At 42.6% G+C, this 18,760-nt stretch overlaps 1 protein-coding gene across 1 annotated transcript in view; it reads right to left on the reverse strand.

The window, feature by feature from the left end:
* Dmxl2 (Dmx like 2) overlaps window positions 1–18,760 on the reverse strand; it is a 119,318-nt gene that overhangs the window by 54,518 nt on the left and 46,040 nt on the right. The window contains exons 8-14 of the mRNA XM_033765327.1: window positions 12,970–13,148; window positions 10,629–10,812; window positions 8,453–8,627; window positions 2,772–3,008; window positions 1,997–2,268; window positions 681–1,380; window positions 261–382 (exon numbers count right to left, since the gene is read on the reverse strand). Coding sequence (XP_033621218.1) covers window positions 261–382; window positions 681–1,380; window positions 1,997–2,268; window positions 2,772–3,008; window positions 8,453–8,627; window positions 10,629–10,812; window positions 12,970–13,148 — 1,869 coding nt within the window. The remainder of the gene's footprint in view (window positions 1–260; window positions 383–680; window positions 1,381–1,996; window positions 2,269–2,771; window positions 3,009–8,452; window positions 8,628–10,628; window positions 10,813–12,969; window positions 13,149–18,760) is intronic.

Raw genomic sequence — 18,760 nt, forward strand, 5'->3', positions numbered from 1 at the left:
AAAAAAAAAAAAAAAAAAAAAAAAAAAAAAAAAACCACTTTTGTATCTCTCATCTTAAAAGCAAAACAAATAACATGCATGCCATAGGTTCATTGCCACTATCTAGACAAAACAAAGAGAATCTCCTCCAGCTTTTTTATATATATGTATATATATTGGGGGGGTACCAGGGATCGAACTCAGGACCTTGTGCAGGCGGCGGCACCACTGAGCTAAATCCCCAGCCCTTTAATATTTTAATAAAGATCAGCAGCACTTACTGAGGACTCTGGGTCTGACAGTTCATCCAGTAACTTTCTTGCATCTACTACAGCTTGATAGAGTCGCAGATTTTTGCCATCAGAAGCAACAAAGCAAGCACTTGCAGAATTGCAGTATGTGCCTTAAAAGGAAAACAGAAGTTTTGTGTTATAACAGTTTATTTTTATCATAGGCTGACGTGAGTAACAAATATTAACCCTTTTTAGGTATAATTATGGTTTAGAATCATAAACAATCAGCAGACTTAAAATTATTAAGCAAACATTCAATAGACAGATTATAAGAAAGAAAAGATTAAAAACAAACTTAATTCTTAAAATAAGTCTGGTGCCCACATTCTGAATACATATTTAAAAGTATCTTGTACAAATAATAGTTTAAAAGCCTTTATTCATTTCACAATTTAAATGAACACTCACCAAGACAGTAACTGGGAATAAGGGTCGGAAGCCAAGCCACATTGGAGAAGGCAGAGGTGTGGAGAGAGTTGATCCGAGCCAGCTCCGACACTCCGCCAGTGTAGGACAAGGGTCCTATTGGGTCCACGCGCCACAGAATCAGCTCACTGTAGATGGCGTTCGGGTCATGGAAGGTGCGAGTGGCTGCGTTTCGGAGAGGCTGTTTCAACAACATGCCCTTTGTATGTCTCGCAGGGTCCATCGGCCGACTTAATTTATTGTCCGTGTCCCACTGGCAGTCAGGTTCAGGAGTCAGCAGGGCATTATGATGGGAGGACGTCAACAGGAGTGGCAAGACCGAATGGCACGCCAGGTCGTTGAGGTGGAAGCGGTGACCACAGTACCGGAACTTGTGGGACACAGTCAGAACCATGGTGAAGGCAGACTTGTCTGCAAACGTGACTGCCCACTGGTTCAGAGAGCCATCGATGTGCTTAGAGACCATCATCACAGTGGGGTCTAAGATGTTCACACCCAGGGAGGGTGCCCTGGAAGAAGGCTGCGATCTGCAAGGACTGCCAGCCAGCAGCAGCTCCGGGTGCAGCAGGCTGTGGTGGGCGTCTTTTGTGGCATTCATGCAGGCATACATCATGATGTTCTTACTCAGGGAGCTCGCGTCGCCTGAGGGAAAGGCAACCGGAATTCGAGAAGAGAAAGAAACCTGAAAACAGAAGTGTGTGATTCAGTGTGAGGGGCCTGCTCTGGCTCAAAGTCATCTTCCCAAGACATTTTCATTTCCAAAGTGCCAAATCGCAGCTTCCTGGGAAGAAATATCATTTTCAACCTCTCTCTGAGGCTTTTCTCTTCCATTCAAGGAGAATTTCGGTATTTACAGCCTCAGATGAAACACAAAGTTTCAAATGACTTGCTTTACATACAGCAGACCACAGTCACAGATTTACATTGGAATAAAGTTGAGAAAGAAAACAGATTAACATGGCTTAATGTAGCTAATAAAACAGAAGGGAGAGTGGGAAGCTCATCTTGAGTCATATTTTGAGGACACTTTCTTAATTTTATTCAAAATACTATGAATTCCTACAAAAAATTAGCATATATTTTTTGCAAGTATTTCCAAAAAATTCGCAATACACTTTCTTTTAACTGGGTTTGCAAAAACGTATGGTCACTGATCCTCTTGGGAAGCAAGAGCAGGTATTCTTTTCTCAGCTGATTATCAAACAAAATTCTGCAGTAATTCTAAAAACCTCTTAAGTCTACATGGCATTTATTTTCTTTAAAGAAATGTAATCAATTGCTTCATGTGGAAAATATACCTGGACTTGTCTAAATATCCCAGGGTTATATTCATCCAAATACTTTACGTGCCACACTAGAAAGGTACCATCGACAGGGTGCACTGTAAAGAGCATGTCGGGGTTCTTATTCCACTCTGTGAGCAGCATCTCGATCTTGCGGTCCAGCAGGACCGTAGGCAGGGGCACGGGCACACTGGGCCGGGAGCAGACCCTCGGGCTGCCCTCTCTCTCTCCATCTTCATGTTCCGATGACCCCGTACCTGCCTCTGATTCTCTATCCAGGGATAATTCTGAATCGGAAAAGACAGTAATCAGAAGACACCTTAAATAATATATCAAAATTAAGTTACATACTGGACTATAAAGCATACTATCTTTAGATACTACAAATCCCTTTTCCAATTTATGGTCAGAAAAACTATTTTGAAAATTACCTAATTTATTATTTTAGATAAATAATGTTATCATTAATGTTATGATTAGCAAAACTTGCCCCCCCAAAATGATACAGCTTCCACAGTATTTTTGTGTAAAGCCTGGGTTCAATCCCCAGAATCACAAAACACACACACGCATGCACACACACACACACACACACACACACACACACAGGGTCCAGCAATGTCTGCAGGATTTGGCACAGTGCCTGGTCCATGGTAGATGCTCAGTAAGCAGTCACAGACTGCATGCATGGAAAAGGACGAGCCAGAAGGAGGATGCCAAAATATAAGAGACACACAGAAACTTGTCGACTTCAGAGAAAGAAAACTTCAAACACAGGTAGGTCACTAACCATGGTCTAGTTTCATTCGTAAGCCTCTCTCTCTCTCCTCCTGTGAATGTTCCTCATCTTCTCTATCTGCATCATTGCTTTCATGACCTAAATGTTTCTCGGAAAGTTTTCGCAACTGATGCATAAATATTTCAGTTGAAGATGTAAAATGAAATTCCTTGTTGTTTAACCAATGAACTACAAATCCATTTCCATCATCAACATTAAAGGCGGTGCCAATCAGGGCATTGGGGATATCTGTGAAAATAAAGAAGATTAGATTCCAACATGGTTTTGTAATTTCTTTAAAAATAGGAAAAATGCTGATTAATGCCAAACATCAAGACAACATGACTGCAGCAGAATCTGTCAGATCTTTAACTGAGTTTAATGGTTAATGTAAATTTGAAAAACTAATGGCACAGACTACATGAAACTGCAGTACTAATTTAAAAACTGAACATACCAATACATAAGCCTTTATTGAGTCTTGTTTTGGGGACAGGAGAGTGGAAAAGATAAGGCAGAAAAGCAATGATAAAAGAGATAACCAGAGAAGTTTAACTATGAGTTGATACTAAATATTATGGAAATATTTGTAGTTTTCTCAGGTAATGATATTCTCATTTTGTGAGAGAACATCACTATTTGTAGGAGATACTTGCCAAATGTAGTAACAGTGACACACTGTGCTAAGTGTGTCTCAGTTTGAAAATACGAAGAAAAGCTTCCACTCACACCTACATAAACACACACGCACACAAGTGTTCCCAGGGAGTAAAGCAACTGTGTACAAGCTGATAACAACTGCGGCATCCACATGAAGGACCTGCAAGTGCTCCCTGTGCCACTGCTCGACAGTTCTGAATGTCTAAGGGGGAAAACGTGAGAAGGCAGGTGAACGTGGAGTACAGCAGTGTTTCTCCATCTGGAGTGTGTGACAGTCACAGAATAATTCATGCAAAACTGCACAAATCAAAGACTTAACTCCTTTAATTTTTATCCATACAGTAAATGATTCATCCAATGAAAAATTGTTCTTTTCAAAAATAAATTATCATCGAAATGCCCCAGTAGTAGTCTATAGTGAACATCAGTATTGATGCTCTAAATTTTTCTTAATTTTCAATTCCTGGATGACAATACTAGTTTTATGATAAAATGAAATAACTGTGAATGCAACAGTAAATATCTTTCTGATTTAAAGCAGCATATGATCCTAAAGCATAACGTACTGATTCAAATGTGTGCCAAGTATTGCAAGGAGTTTCTCTACCAACATGCCAAACGACACGAAGAGGGTCCCTACATTTGTAAATACTATGACTAGAAGACTGTCATTTTTGAGAACCTCAGCCAGCACCTGCAGACACAGGCACTTGCAATCACCTCTACTGGTGTGAGCAGTGTGTGTGTGTGCAGTTCTCCTCGAGCAGTGAGCTCTCCCTACACTTCCAGGAGCACAGCTGTGATCAACGGTAAGACTTGCACAGCCATGAGGTAAAGGAGCATGCATGTAAGTTAACAGAATTAAGTGGTAAGGACAACAACGGACAACATGGACAGTACAGCACCTTTAACAAATGCAAGAACTCCTTCGTGTGTCAAGTATGTGGTTTTCGGAATAGACTTCATACAAATGTTAAAGGGCATGTTGCTACCGAACATACTAAAATACTTCCTCATGTTTGTGATGAGTGTGGGAAGGGCTTTTCACGAATGCTAGAATACTACAAGCACTTAAATTCACATTATCTGAAGGGATTTATTTATGTCAGTATTGTGAATATTCAACAGGACAAACTGAAGATCGTAAAATTCATTTGAATTTCAAGCATTCAGCTGACTCACCTCATAAATGTAGTGATTGCTTGATGAGGTTTGGAAATGAAAAGGAATTAATAAGCCACCTGCCAGTCCATGAGACAACTTGATTATTTGTTTTCACTGACATTATGTAAAATAACAAATTCAACTTCCTGGCAATGTTAAAATGGATGATTTTAAACACAACTTTTAAGATTTGCCTTTAACAAATAATAGTTTTTTATTGTCCATTTTTCTTAACTTTGCTACATTTTTCAGTATATAATTATACCTTGATTATAGTATTTTCAACTGCATGGTAGATCATAGTTCCAATTACTCTTAGTGACTACGATTCAGTTTATTGCATGTGTTACAGTTTCATTAATTGCAAAGAAACAGATGTATTTAAAAAAATGAAATAACTCACATAAAATAAGACTTGTATATAACACTCCTATAAAACACTACCTCACCTATGTACCCACGTACTATTCTTCCTAGAAATGTTAAACCCAAGTCTTAAGATGGACAAATACTCAGAGTGCAAAACACTGTAAAAGAAAAAATTGTAAAAGACAAGTGAGAGACAATATTTTGAGACTCAGACTTTTGACAACTAAGAGACTTTCTAGATTAAAGAAAAATGACAATCAAATGCATTTTAGAAGATTATATTTGAATATGACTGAATATTACATATCATTTATTCATGTATGGTGGTTAGAGAGACAAATCTCCTTTTGATTAGAAAATACAGTATGACTGGGCACAGTAGTACACACCTACAATCCTAGATGCTTGGGAGGCTGAGGCACAAGGATTGCAAGGCCAATCTGAGAAATTAAGCAAGACCTTGTATCAGAATTTTAAAAACTTAAAAAGACTGGTGACATAACTCAGTGGGAGAGAGGAAGGGAGAGAGGATTGATTCTTAAATATTCAAGTAATATTATAAAAACATTTAGGAGGTAAAGAGTAATAACAGCTTTATTTGTAAATGGTCAACTCAAAAACACAGCTAGGTATAGAGGTACATGCCTGTAATCCCAGCACTCTGGAGGCTGAGGCAGGAGGATCACCATAAGTTTGAGGCCAGTCTAAGCTACACAGTGAGTTCAAGGCCAGCCTGGACCACACAGTGAGACCCTGTCTCAAAAAAACCCAAAACAGGGCTGGAGATTTAGCTCAGTGGTTCCACCGCCTGCTTCACAAGCTCAAGGACCCAAATTCGATCCCCAGGACCAAAAAAACAAAACAAAACATAGGAAAAGGAAGTAAAATATATATAATAATTTTCTATAACTTTAGAAATATATTATCATGCAAATGATATATGCAAAATATTATTTCAACCAGTAATATAAGAATTTTTTGATTGTTGGATAATTCTTTAGTAATGGGTACAATTTCCACATAATGAAGGGGGGTTAAAGAATAATTTCATTTTAGGAGTGGCTGGTTTCCTTCTCAGCTCCTGGGGCTGGATCTCCTTCAGCACCACAGGGACACCGTCCCTCACAGTTTTTAGGGAACTGCCCTGTTCTCCTCAACATCCTTCTACAAAGGTAGCATCAAGGGTTCTGTCACCACACGTTAGCGACATTCAGACTCCCCAGAGCAGGCCTGCGAGGGCAGCCTGGTGCCTCTACTCAAAGGGCAACAAGCACACTGTGCTCTTCTGTTGCTTGAAGCAGACACTTCTCTCACTGCCTTTTGCTCCAGCTGTTCTAACCTTAAGCTATCCTGCTTACAGCCTCAACTGGCCAGTCAAACCATTTCCTTTGGGGATTCTGGCCACACAAACACCTGTTCAAAAGTCGCCCACAGACTTTCCGCATGGGACTGCACCTAGGTGGCAACACTGAATTTGATTGTTGACTTTCTCTTCAATCCATGACTCGACAGAACTTTTGTTTCTAGGAATTTTTTTCATTTGGATAAAATACAATATCCCAACCACTCCAGCTGTTCCTAAAGCTGATCTCAAGGCAAGCAAGGCAGCAGCAGGCACTGCTGGTTCACAGAGAGCAACAGGAATAGGACCTCTCTGGGTTCCACCCAAGGAGAGAGGACTGAAGCTATGTGAACACAGTCTTGAGAGAACTCAGTGGCCTGGATAAGACCTGGGGTGTGCAAGCAGAGTGAGTGTGAATGAAATATGAGCTTAGCAGGACGCTCAGGCCCATCTCCACCACCCATCTGTGCACTCTCTGCACTGATGTCACCTGGGGCCTCATGTGCCTGGCAGGCATCACAATCCTGAAGGTGCATGCTGCCTTCAGAGTGCTCTGCCTGCCACCCTAGAGGACACAGGCAGCACCAGCAAACACGGCACAAAGTGATTATAAAGCACTGTGATGATCCATTCAAGGCAATGAAGTTCACACCCTCAACTGTGTGCCAGGGCCAACATCACACACAGCTGCCACAGAATACATCACTGTGACCCTGAGGCTCAGGTAGGGGATCCCTGTGACAAGATCTCTACAACTCTTAGAGATTTTTCCAACTTGGTAACTGCAGAATGAGCCATTTAGGGGAGGAAGCATGCCTTCCTCCCTGAGAATCACAGGTTTCCTCTTCCTGTGCATACTTTCCACATGTCCACACCCCCGCACCGCTAATGACAGCAGGCCATCCTCTGCTCAGCACCCGGAGCGCATCACCTCCACCAGGTGAGCCGGGTCCTCAGCCACCGCTCACCCAGAGCCTCCTCTCGCCTCCTCTCACCTCCTCAGAACTCTATCATGGACACCTCAGTCCAGAACAGCAGAAAGCAAGTCCTGGCTGCAAAGGGCTGCAAGGCAGGACCTGCTCCAACCCTCCTGTTTCTCCACCAGCAAGAAATAAGGTTACCATTGAGGTATTTTAGGTTCTTTCATACAGAGTCTTAAACACCGCATATTTTACAGCACATCCAACTGGGATCAGCCACATCACAGGTGCTCCAACAGCTTCAGGCAGCTGTCCTAGGCAGCACACACCTGAAGCCACCAGCAAGATAGCTCTAGGCCAGCGCTTACTCACCACCAAACATCAACACTCCTCTTCATCCTGCAGCGGCAGACCTCCAATTCAATGAGATGTGACTATGTTTACAGAAACGCAGATCAACCAGGAGCACAATGTGAATTTTACTGCCTTTCTCTTATGTCTTCTTGCAAAAAGAAAACACACTTCCTAAAATAGAAACCCTCAGATATGCTTCTGCCAATACAGAATCTGCTTTGCAATACTTGTCAGCACGTAAGAGGAAAGGGTGAAAGAAAACACCAAGGCTATCTAGGCCAACAGTCTACAGGGGTATAAAATAAGATATGCTGACATATAAGGAAAACTTTGTAAAGTACATTTAGATAAGGAAGGTCATGAGCAAGAGCTGAGAAAAAAAAGAGTGGTTAAAAACATAAGCGTCAGCCCAGCATGACGGCACATGTCTGTAATCCCAGAATGCAGGAGGCTGAGGTAAGAGGATCACCTCAAGTTCAAGGCCAGCCTAGGCTTCGTAGTGAATTCAAAGCCAGCCTGAACTACACAGACTCTGTCTCAAAACACCAAAAATAAATAAATAATAAAATTAAAAGGGAGGGAAATTATACCAATGAGCCAGGCTAGCAACATTTGTGTTCCCGGAGACTAAAGCTTTAATATCCATGAAACCACTGTCATAGTCTAGACAAAGGTGCTCAAAAATACTTATGAAACTATACTGTGAGAATCATGGTCTCAATTTAAGTAACAGTACCTTATATTACGCCCCCATTCCAATTCAGAAGTATTTTAAAAGGCAACACAGAATAACGCCAACCTACAAGACAGGTTCTGAAACAGCCTCACTCTGCAACGCATTTACTTTTGTCAGCACATTTACAGGAGGAGCGTACCACCCTGACCTGTGGCTGGGTTGATGCTGGCGGCGATGTGGAAGTGACACAGGGCATTGGCGTGGTGGGAGATGTGTCTCTGGACTTCGTGCGTGGCCGTCTGGTCGGGCATGAGTTCAGTGTGAGTGACGAGGACAGAGGACCTCCGCTGGCCTTTCCTTAAATTCTTCAAATGGTGTATTGTCTAGAACAAAAAGATGACTGCTGAGCCCGGCTCTGGCAGAGCTGTTACACGACACACAGAAAACTCTCTCGCTTTCTGCAGTGCCAGACATGGAATCTGTTGCCTCAGGTATGCCAGACAAGCTCCCTTTCTCCCTTTGTTCCCTATATTCAACTAAAGAAATTGTAACACATTATCAATTCTTTCTCCATTAAAGTAACACTGGCCCTCATCAATTTCTCCATCCTTTTAAATGCCTTTTCCCATAGAAAACAGTACCAGTTTAAAGATGTGGTCTCCTATGGAGTTGCTTATTTTTTAGGCCTCTTGGTTCCAAAGTGCCTACTGAATTATTTTCAACAGATTTTTTTTGTTTCATTTTTGTTTTTTGAGACAGGGTCCCACTCTGTAGTTCAGGCTGGTCTTGAACTTGTGGAGATCTTCCTGTCTTGGTCTCCTGAGGGCTAGGACTACAGGCATGTGCTACCGTGCCAACCTTCAAAAGATACTCGACATGTATCAGGATTTTAAATTAAATTAGCAAGGCTGACCTAATAATGGCTGGTTATTTTCTCCTAGAAACAAAAAGTATGATTTAAGAATATATACAATTATATAGACCTAGAAGTTAGGAGTTTTGTAGGAGAGAATATCAGAAAGTAAAACAGTTCCTAAGACAGACAATCAAGTGTTTTTCTTTTAAAACTTATTTGAATGTTATTAATGACATTATTACAAGATAGTAAAGACTTGTCGAATCACTGATTACATGTTTACTTACATCTTTGTTTTATGTAGCAGCTGGTAATACAACTCCACAAATATTTGAGAAGCAATTTATTGGAGGATATAAAGTTGTCTAAAAGCAAACAGCCTCCCATGGCATATATGTAATTTGAAAATTACATTTACAGAAGTATATAACATGATCTTAAAATCTAGTTAATCCCTCATCCCACTATTTTTCAATATCAAAAGGCAATTTGAAGGGCCAGGGATTTAGCTCAGTGGTTCAGTGGCCTGCCTTACAAGCGCAAGGACCCGAGTTCAATCCCTGGCAAGAGAAAAAAAAAAAAAAATACAATCTGAGATGTTCTGACTTCTAATTTCATTTATGCTTTCAATATTGAAAAATATACAAACAGTTCCCCAACACACAGAACCAGAGCTTGCCTACTCTACAGAAACATGAAAGGACCACATCTTCAAACTACCAAATTTGTGAAATATTTCTACTTGACAGTAAAATAACAAAGTCACTGCGGCCACATAACCATTAGAGTATTAATATAGACAGACAATGTAACATACAATGAGTAATGCAGAGATGTTTATAATGCATGAAGTGTAAGGAACGAGGTACGGTACTTTCTATGTGACAGAATCTCAGTCTTACACAGAAAAATATACACATGTGACTGGAATGGTTAATTACAAATTCCATGCCTTTTTTTCCTTTCTTTATGCTAATTTTAGAATAAACATATATTCCTCATATAATAGAAATACTCACAAGAAAATAGTAACCTATGCTTACTATAAAAATTTTCTGGTAATTCTGAATGATTTGTAAATCTCATTTTATTCCTCAATCATACTAGAGATAGTATTTTATGTGATACTACAAATAATCTAATTTCTTATAAAGTATTTTTATTTTCAAAATATTTAGCCATGAATAATATAAACCAAAATTTCACTACTATTTTAATAATTAGTCTTAAAAATAATTTTAATTAAAGTAAAAGTAAACTTCAATCTCCATGAAGCCAAAATCACTTTTGATTACAAGTTATTAAAAGAACCTTTAGATTTTTCCTAATCAAAGCCACTTCTTCCTACAGATCTTGACAGCTGATGTGCAAAATGAAAGACTTACAAGTCTACTGCTCCCCTAGACCCTACTCGGAATGGCTTCGCAGTGACACAGCTCCCTCACGGGCATCAAGGCCACCGTGATATGTGCTGTGTGCACCACCCCCACTGAGCCAGGGCCCTCCAGCCCATCTTAAGTAACGATACCTCTAGAGCATGCTGGACCCTGTCCTTGTGTTTTCCAGCGTGAGAGAGGGGACTGGCGACGCTTGAAGTGGTGGTCTCACAGATCTGCTCACCCATAAGACAGTCTTCTGGTAGTACGGTTTCTGCCCAGAGCCGACACACGCCATCATGGCATGAAGTTAGTAACACATTACAGACAGAGCCCCTGGCAACAAAAAGAAATAAGCAGCAGTTGCAATGGATAGCAGTGGCATCGATTAATTAAAGGCTATTAATATTTGGTTCTTCATACAGAAAAAGGACATCAGTGTAAAAAAGTAACCAATCCAAAGAGCTAGAAATCATGCAGAGTCCAGTTTTACTGCATACATGAAGATCAGAAAACGGTCTGGAAAAACGTAACAGAAATGAATGCCTGATTGTGCACGTGCTGCTTGAAAACTAGGTTCTGGCACAAAATGAGCATCTTCTAAACAAAACTAAGTAAGCAGCACAAGAAAATATAAGCATGGTAAGTTACAGAGTGGTCCAAATAAAAGATCATTCAACGTAATGAAGCAACCCAGCTTATGGTAGCAGTTTTATCATTTTACATCACACTCTCACAATCCAAACAGTTACAAACAGCTAAGAACACATCTTCATAATTAAACTGTGAGGATATCATTACAAACTATAAATCAATGCCCTTTCAGTTAACAAATGTCACAGCCTGAAGGAGCTGAAGCACTGTACCTGCTGTGGGGAGGGTATGTGTGGTGCAGACATAAACACTGTACCACGTCAGGTAACAAGGAAGCTACACCTGTCCTACCATAGGTAGTTAGGATACTTCAGCTCCTTGATGAAAAACAAAAGAATCTTTTTTCCTTTTTAAAAAATGCTTACACAGAATTTGACTCAAAAGTCTAAAAACTATTCTGCAAATGTTTTCAATAGATGCAAATAAAAAGAATAAATCTTTTATTTGGACTCCAAAAATATAGAAGCTTCCCATGCTATCTTTTCCTAAGCACATCTGTAATGCATGCTATTTCCTGTCAGGTATACACTGCTCTCGTGTGTGGAGCAAGTGAAATAACCCTCCCTCAAGAAAGGCCACAGTTTCTAGTCAAGCTCCTGAGTGTCCAACACTTTCTCAGCTATGCACATACAATACCAACTCATTGTAGGCACTGTTTTGTAGTTTCTAGATACCTACACAATCAGGCTTCCATAACCATGGGTTCGATATTTGTGGGTTCAACTAAGTACAGATGGGAAATATTTGCAGGAAAAAATTATATCCATACTGAGTATGCATGCTTTTTTCCTGTAATTTCTAAATAACACAGTGTAGCAGATATTTACCTAGCACTGACATTGTACTAGGTTTTGTTTTGTTTTTATTTTTTGGTACTGGGGATGGAACTCAGGTCCTTGCGCTTACAAGGCAGGCGGCAGAACCACTGAGCTAAATCCCCAGCCCTGTACTAGGTTTTGAAAGTAATCTAGAGGTGATTCAAAGTAGCAGGAAAAGGTGTGTAGGTTAAATGCAAATTCCATACTACTTTCTACAAAGAACTTGAGCACCTAATGATTTAGTACCTGTGGGAAATCCAAGAACCAATACCGAGGAATACTGAACAACAGCTATAACAAAAAATACTTTAAAGCAGGTGTGGTGGTGCACAGCTATAACCAAGCACAGGGAGGCTGAAGCCATAGGTTACTTGAGCCCAAGTGTGGATCAGCTGGGAAGCACAGAAGCTACTGCCTCAAAGAAAAGGAGATTTTAAAAAGGAGCACCTTCTGACTGGCATTTAGGGAAAGCAGACATCTGTAATGGAACATCAATAAAAAACTTTTTAAAAATATTTTTGAAGGGTCCTGTTGTTAGGTCTAAGATTAGAAAGCACAAGCTAGCCACTGTCTCCACTGCTCTGTGCCTTGCCAGCGTGTGTACTGCTGAGTCTAGTGCTATGCTATCAGTGCCCAATGTGTGCCTTCCTGTCACTCGCAAAGTCACCCTCCTTAGACCCTCCAGTCCTGCAGCTGCACTCACAGCGCTGGCCAACAGCACCGGGCACACGCTGCGCGGAGCACCTCACACCCACAAAGGCACTTTGATTTCACCTCAACCCTGAGGCAGTGCTCACTACTCCTACTCACCCTACAGAGGGAAAAGCTGAAATAGAGAGAGCTTAAAAAATGAGTCACAAGCTCACAAAACTAGTGACAATAGCAGGGCTTCAATTCAGACAGCTGGACCCCACAGCCAATTCTGTTAATCAGCACGGCAGTATAGTAAAAGGGTTTTACTTACAGCATTTTCATAAACGTATAAGCACACAATTAAAGTCACACAATGCATGTGCCTCACCTAGGCATATACTTGCTAGTTTTACGCCAGGAAAACCCCGTCACTGCTCGGGGGTGAGCCAGGTACACAAAGGAGAACTGGGTCGAGGCCTGTCTCCGTTTCACTTCCTGATGATCCTGAGGTATAATTGAAGACTTCCAACCAGTCATGGGGTACCACACTTTCAAAAGACAGTCATCCTGCAAAACAGTTACATCAACATACACTTATTATGTACACACACAATTCAAAATGCAGTTTTTCAAAGCAAAGATATAGCGGATCTAAAAATTAATGTGTGACCCATACTTGTGACAAAACCACATCTAGCATGACATTTGTTGCTCTCAAGAACACATTCTTGAATCCAGATGTGCAGTCTTCTCTGCATACGCTCTAGAACAGACGGACACAAATGCCCCATGGAGTTTGACGCTAGCACCAAGGGTGAGCTACCACAAGATGAGAAGACTCACACCCTGCTCATCACCATCAGCAAGCATGCTGTGCTCTGTGAAGACGTCGACAAGGGCGAAACGGCCACAGAACTGGTTCCTGCTCTCAATCAGGAACCAGTGAACTTTCGATGCAGGGCCAAAGAGGTCTGTGACACAGTCTCCTCCTTCTTTTCACAACTCCCTCAAAATGTAACAGCATTCTTCGTGCATGGGCCAATGGTTTTCTGATTCTCACTCTGTGATAAGTGATGAGAAAGAGTTTAGGCAGCTGACAGAAATCACTTCTATGGCCATGTAAGAAACTCACAGATGTACCTAGAAACTCACTTTATCATCTACTTAGTTCTGACCGTTTTGTTAAAGGCCTAAAGTATCTCTTTAAACAGAAACTGTCTACTTTAAGGTCCTTCACATCACCCTTCACAGTGACAAGTACTTGGAGAGAAATAACAAATGCCAGCATTTATGCAAACTATCAACCTCTAAGAAACAATGGAGGGAGATATTTTTGAACAGTGAGCACAGACCACTGTTTTCATCCGGCCAGGCAAACACCTCCGTGTCCTTCTGACCTAGCACTCGCTCTCCACTTACACCACACACTGAATGCAGGCTGCCAGGACATCTCCCTGGCTTGGCCATCTGAATCATACGCAACCCTTTCAAGTGCTCACTCTGAAACGGCCACCCGACACTGGCTGCACCCTGCATCTCCACATCATTCTCACGTGGTCACAGCGACAGCACAGCCTCTGTGCCACAAACACCGGAGCTGCACTGCCAAGCCCCTCAGGCATCCAAGGAGGAGCCGCACGAGCAGTGGTACCCCAGCTCTCTCACCAGCCCCCGAGTCTGTCCCTGCCTGACGCTTCACAGACACTCCTCATTTAACGACCAGCCTGGTTAATGACTCAGCGACTTACAACCTGTCTTTTTTTTTGTACAGTTCCGCACATCTTGTTTACAGATCTGTCTTTGTTTGTACAGTACACCGTGTTCATTAGTACTATAATTTTTGCTGACAGTACTTTATGGTACTTTAGTTTCGTGTTCTTTTATTATTCTTTATATTTTATTTTTTTGAGATAGGATCTCACTATGTATTTCAGTTGGCCTTGAATTCACTACATAGCCCAGGCTCACAGCGATCCTCCTGCCTCTGCTTACCAAATGCTGAGATTACAGGCATGTGCCCCATGCCCAGTTTACACTGTTATACATTACAGTACTACAAGTTGGAATTTCCTTGCACCATTTCTGTGTTCTGGATATTGTAGTGTATATACAGTATTGTTTTTAAAATTCCTCATTTAACAACCTAGTCACAGGAATATTACTCAATTATTCCACAAGGAATGTCTGTATCACAAACTTCTGCAACCCCGAGAGCCATGCCAGGATCCCCAACGTGCAGCACACATAGTAAAGCACGGCCTTCAGCTCTGCTACAACAGAAAACTAACACTTATGCTGCTGCTGAGTATTCTGAGTAAAGCAAAGGCAGGCAGAAGGAATATAACTCCAAGAGTGTGAGTAGAGCAAGCTTCACTGAGACACTGGCAGTCAAGAGTCCAGGGAAGCCACACGGGGCTGAGGAAGGAGGCTCCCAGGAGAGGCAATGACAGGGAACAAACCCAAGGGGGAATGGCCAAGCCTGCTCGGGAACAGCGAGCGCTGCCAAGGGAGAGAACAAGAGAGATGTGGCCAGGAGCGCTGGGAACCAGGAGGCCCTGTGAACAGGGAAGCCTCTGACGGTTCTGAACAGTGACAGGACTGACTTACATTTCAAAGTGATTATTCCCACTACTGCCTTGAGAGCAGAGAACAGCGGAAGTTGGGGGGATTGCTGTATTAACATTTTAATATAGTAATACACGTGGTGAATGGTGGGGCTTCAAGTGGGTTACCCTATGGAGGTGTAAGGAAACGAGCAAACTACGGCTTTATTCTGAAGATGGAGCCAGGCAGAGATGAGGGGCAAGGGAGTGGAATTCCGGAGAGTGCTAACAAGCAAAGGAAACATGAAAGTCATCAGCATGGAAAAGTAACAAGCATGCTGGCACACACCTGAAATCCTGACACTTGGGGAGCCTGAGACAGGAGGATGACAAGTTCCAACTCAGCCTGGGCAACTTAGTGACTTAGGGAGGCCCTGTGGCAAAATGGTCTGGCGATGTGGCTTAGCATGAAGGCCCTGGGTTCAATCCCCAGTCTGTGTGTGTTGGGGAGGGGCCGGTGTTAGGTGACATCTGAACCATGGATAAGATCACCAAGGGCGTAGTCAGAGCAAAGGTCCAAGAAATGAATCTGAGGCTCCAACAGTTCAAAGCAGCAGAGATGAGGTGATGCCAAAAGCTAAGTAGGGAGGCAGGGCACAGACAATTGTTAGGGCTGTGAAAACACCCTGTGGCGCACCAAGGATGGAGATCTGTCATCATAAAGGGAGCCTAACGCAAGCACTGACTCCAGGTGTGACCGCCTGCCATGTGACACCCAGCACAATGCATGTCCCTCTGACAGGGCGAAGCTCTTCGAGTCCGCAGCAAGAGGTCCCCCTCCCTACCTTCCTCCTTGTTGCTGTGAACCCAAGACTGCTCTTACAAAACCAAAGTGGAAGTAGCCAGCTGTGTTAAGCCATGCTGAGAGTTTAGGTAAGAAGGAACTGCGGCTCCAATAACGGGAAGTCCCTGGTGGCCATCTTGGAAGAATGACAGTGAACCGGATCCCTGGAAACCGAGGAGGAAAGCAGGAGCCAGCACCCAGAGCAGCCCTCTCAGGTCCCACAGGGCTGGGAGGGGCAGCAGAGTGTGTGTCGTCTTGGGCTGTATGACAGTGGGCAGGGCTGCAGCTAATGCTGCAGTGATAAACATCACCCACAGGGGCTGAGACCACAGAAGCTACTTCCCCCAGGTTCCAGTGCCCCAGCGCGGGCCACCTCCTCATTGTCCTCACATGAGGACTGAGCAGGCTTTCAGTCCCAGGACAGCAGTGACCCCATCATGCAGGCCCACCCTGGTGAATCTGTCCAACCCCAAATCCTCCCAGTCACTCTGCTGTCTGCTCACATGTTCCATTTATGAGCGAATGTGAGACGTAGTGAGAAGGGAAACTCGGTCTGAGGACAGACAGGAGATACCATGGTGATGTCCCTGAGCAAGGAGAGCAGACAGATGTGAAAGAGCTGTCCTGCTATGGGGAACAAAGGGTCAGGGAAGGCAGGACATACAAACACCCACTTGTGGGGAGAGGAGGGACATGCACAGGCAGCAGGAGGAGCCTCTCAGGCAATGTTCCCACTGCATCTACTTTCTCAAGCAAGGAGCCACAGTGCACAGATGCCGAAGCAGGGGACCAGGCTGCCACAGGGAAGCCACCAATACCCAGGGACAAGGAACATGGGGAGTTTTGTTTTGAGATAGGATTTCACTATGTAGCTCAGGCTGGCCTTGAACTCACTATATAGTCCAGGCTGGCCTCGAACTTGTGGTGATCCTCCTGCCTCAGCCCCGAGTGCTGGATTACAAGTGTGTGCCACCACTTTTAATGTGTTTTAAATACCTGTCAAATCCGAAAACACAGCCCTGAAAAGAGGCAAAGTCACTTCAGATCCACACACTTACAGCCAAGAGGACTCCCTTTATGAAAAGTAAAACCATCCATTAAAAAACAACCCTCTCTGCACAGGAAGAGGACAAGACAAGTACCAGGCTGCACTGGCTGTGGGGAAACGCTCCCCTGGTTCCTGCAAGCACAAAACTGCCCACAGGAGGCCAAAACACACACTCCTCTCTGTGTGGCCCCACAGCCTATGGCTCAGGATGTGCACCAGCTCTGGTCCTCGGGAGGCCTAGGCTGCAGCCCACAGGCCACACAGTCCTGCCACCAAAGTCCCAGTCACTGGCAGCTGCTGTAATGGTACTGCTAGTTATTGTTAAGTTTTACTTAGTGACACAAAATTCACTTTGAGCTAAGAGCATCCTTGGTGACTGGTAGAAATTATATAAACCTCTCCTGGAATAACCAATATTGAAAATTAGTAAGAAATCATTACACATGTATGATACATGTTAAGAACACAGAGTGTTTTGCACAACTTTTTGCAAACAAATGTTGAAAAATTAATTTCATTTCTACATATCAGTAACAATTACTGAATAAAGCTTATAAATGATATAATTTATAAGAGCATTAAAATATCAAATACCTAGGAATAAATCTAACATGTTTAGGATCACTACACAGGAAGTTATAAAACATTACTGAGAAAAATAAGAGCTATAAATAAATGGCAATGCCATGTTCACACATGAGAAGACTAATGTAATGATTACCAATTCTCCGCCAACTGTACTATAAGATGGGACAATGTAATACCAATCAAAACCAAAAGACTTTCTGTTTTATAAAATTTATCAAGCTTATTCTAAATTTATATGGAAATGAAAAGGGCTAAGAACAAATAAGCTGGGGAGAGAGGGAAGAAGAAGTAAAAAGAACTGATGTGTGTTGTGTACATGTACCAAAGCCCTCTAGGAGTGTGACAGTTATGTACTTCAAATGCAGACTAACAAAAATACAAAGTATTAAAGAAAGAACAGATAAGCTAATCTTAGAAAAACAAGACAGGAGTACTTGCTTCACCAGATCTCAAGACTTAATTTAAAAGCTACAGCATTAAGACAGGTGGCACTGCTACACAGACAGACAGTGAACTAGAGAAAAGAGCCCAGGAACAGACTCACAGAAATAGGGACATCTGATTATGACAGACTGGCTACACCCAGCAAGGAGAAAAGGACAGCCTCTTCAATAAATTATGCAGGACAACTGGGCAGCCATACAGAAAAATTAGACTTGGCCTCTTCCTAGCCATAAATAAAAAATGTTCCGCATAGGCACATGGATCAAAGCGAAGGCATAAAAGACACCTGAGTGGTGCCACCACCTGCCTCGCAAGCACAAGGTCCCGAGTTCAATCTCCAGTACAAAAAACAAACCAGACACCTGTGGTGCACCACCGGTACCCTGTCAGGCCTCACTATTGTGGTGTGCTAGTTTCAACTGGAAACATTTACGCCTCTTTGCCTTTGACCTACTCGGAGGTGGCTGAGTGCTGAGGCTCGATGTCCCATCCTCCTCAGCTGTGCCAATTCCTGATGTGCATGAAAAACATGTCAGGAACAAATGTGGTGAGGACCCAGAGGCTTGAGCATCAATGCCCTCACTGAAGGGCATGTTACCACACTCAGGAAGTGCATGCCTCAACCCAGCACATTTCCTGTGATCATTCCCCATATTAATTACTTACACTCAAACCCTTATCCCAAGTTTTGCTTCACGAGAAACCAAGAACA

This window comes from Fukomys damarensis, unplaced genomic scaffold (genome assembly GCF_012274545.1).
Source record: "Fukomys damarensis isolate Sample0158 unplaced genomic scaffold, DMR_v1.0_HiC HiC_scaffold_17, whole genome shotgun sequence".
Taxonomy (NCBI): Eukaryota; Metazoa; Chordata; class Mammalia; order Rodentia; family Bathyergidae; genus Fukomys; species Fukomys damarensis.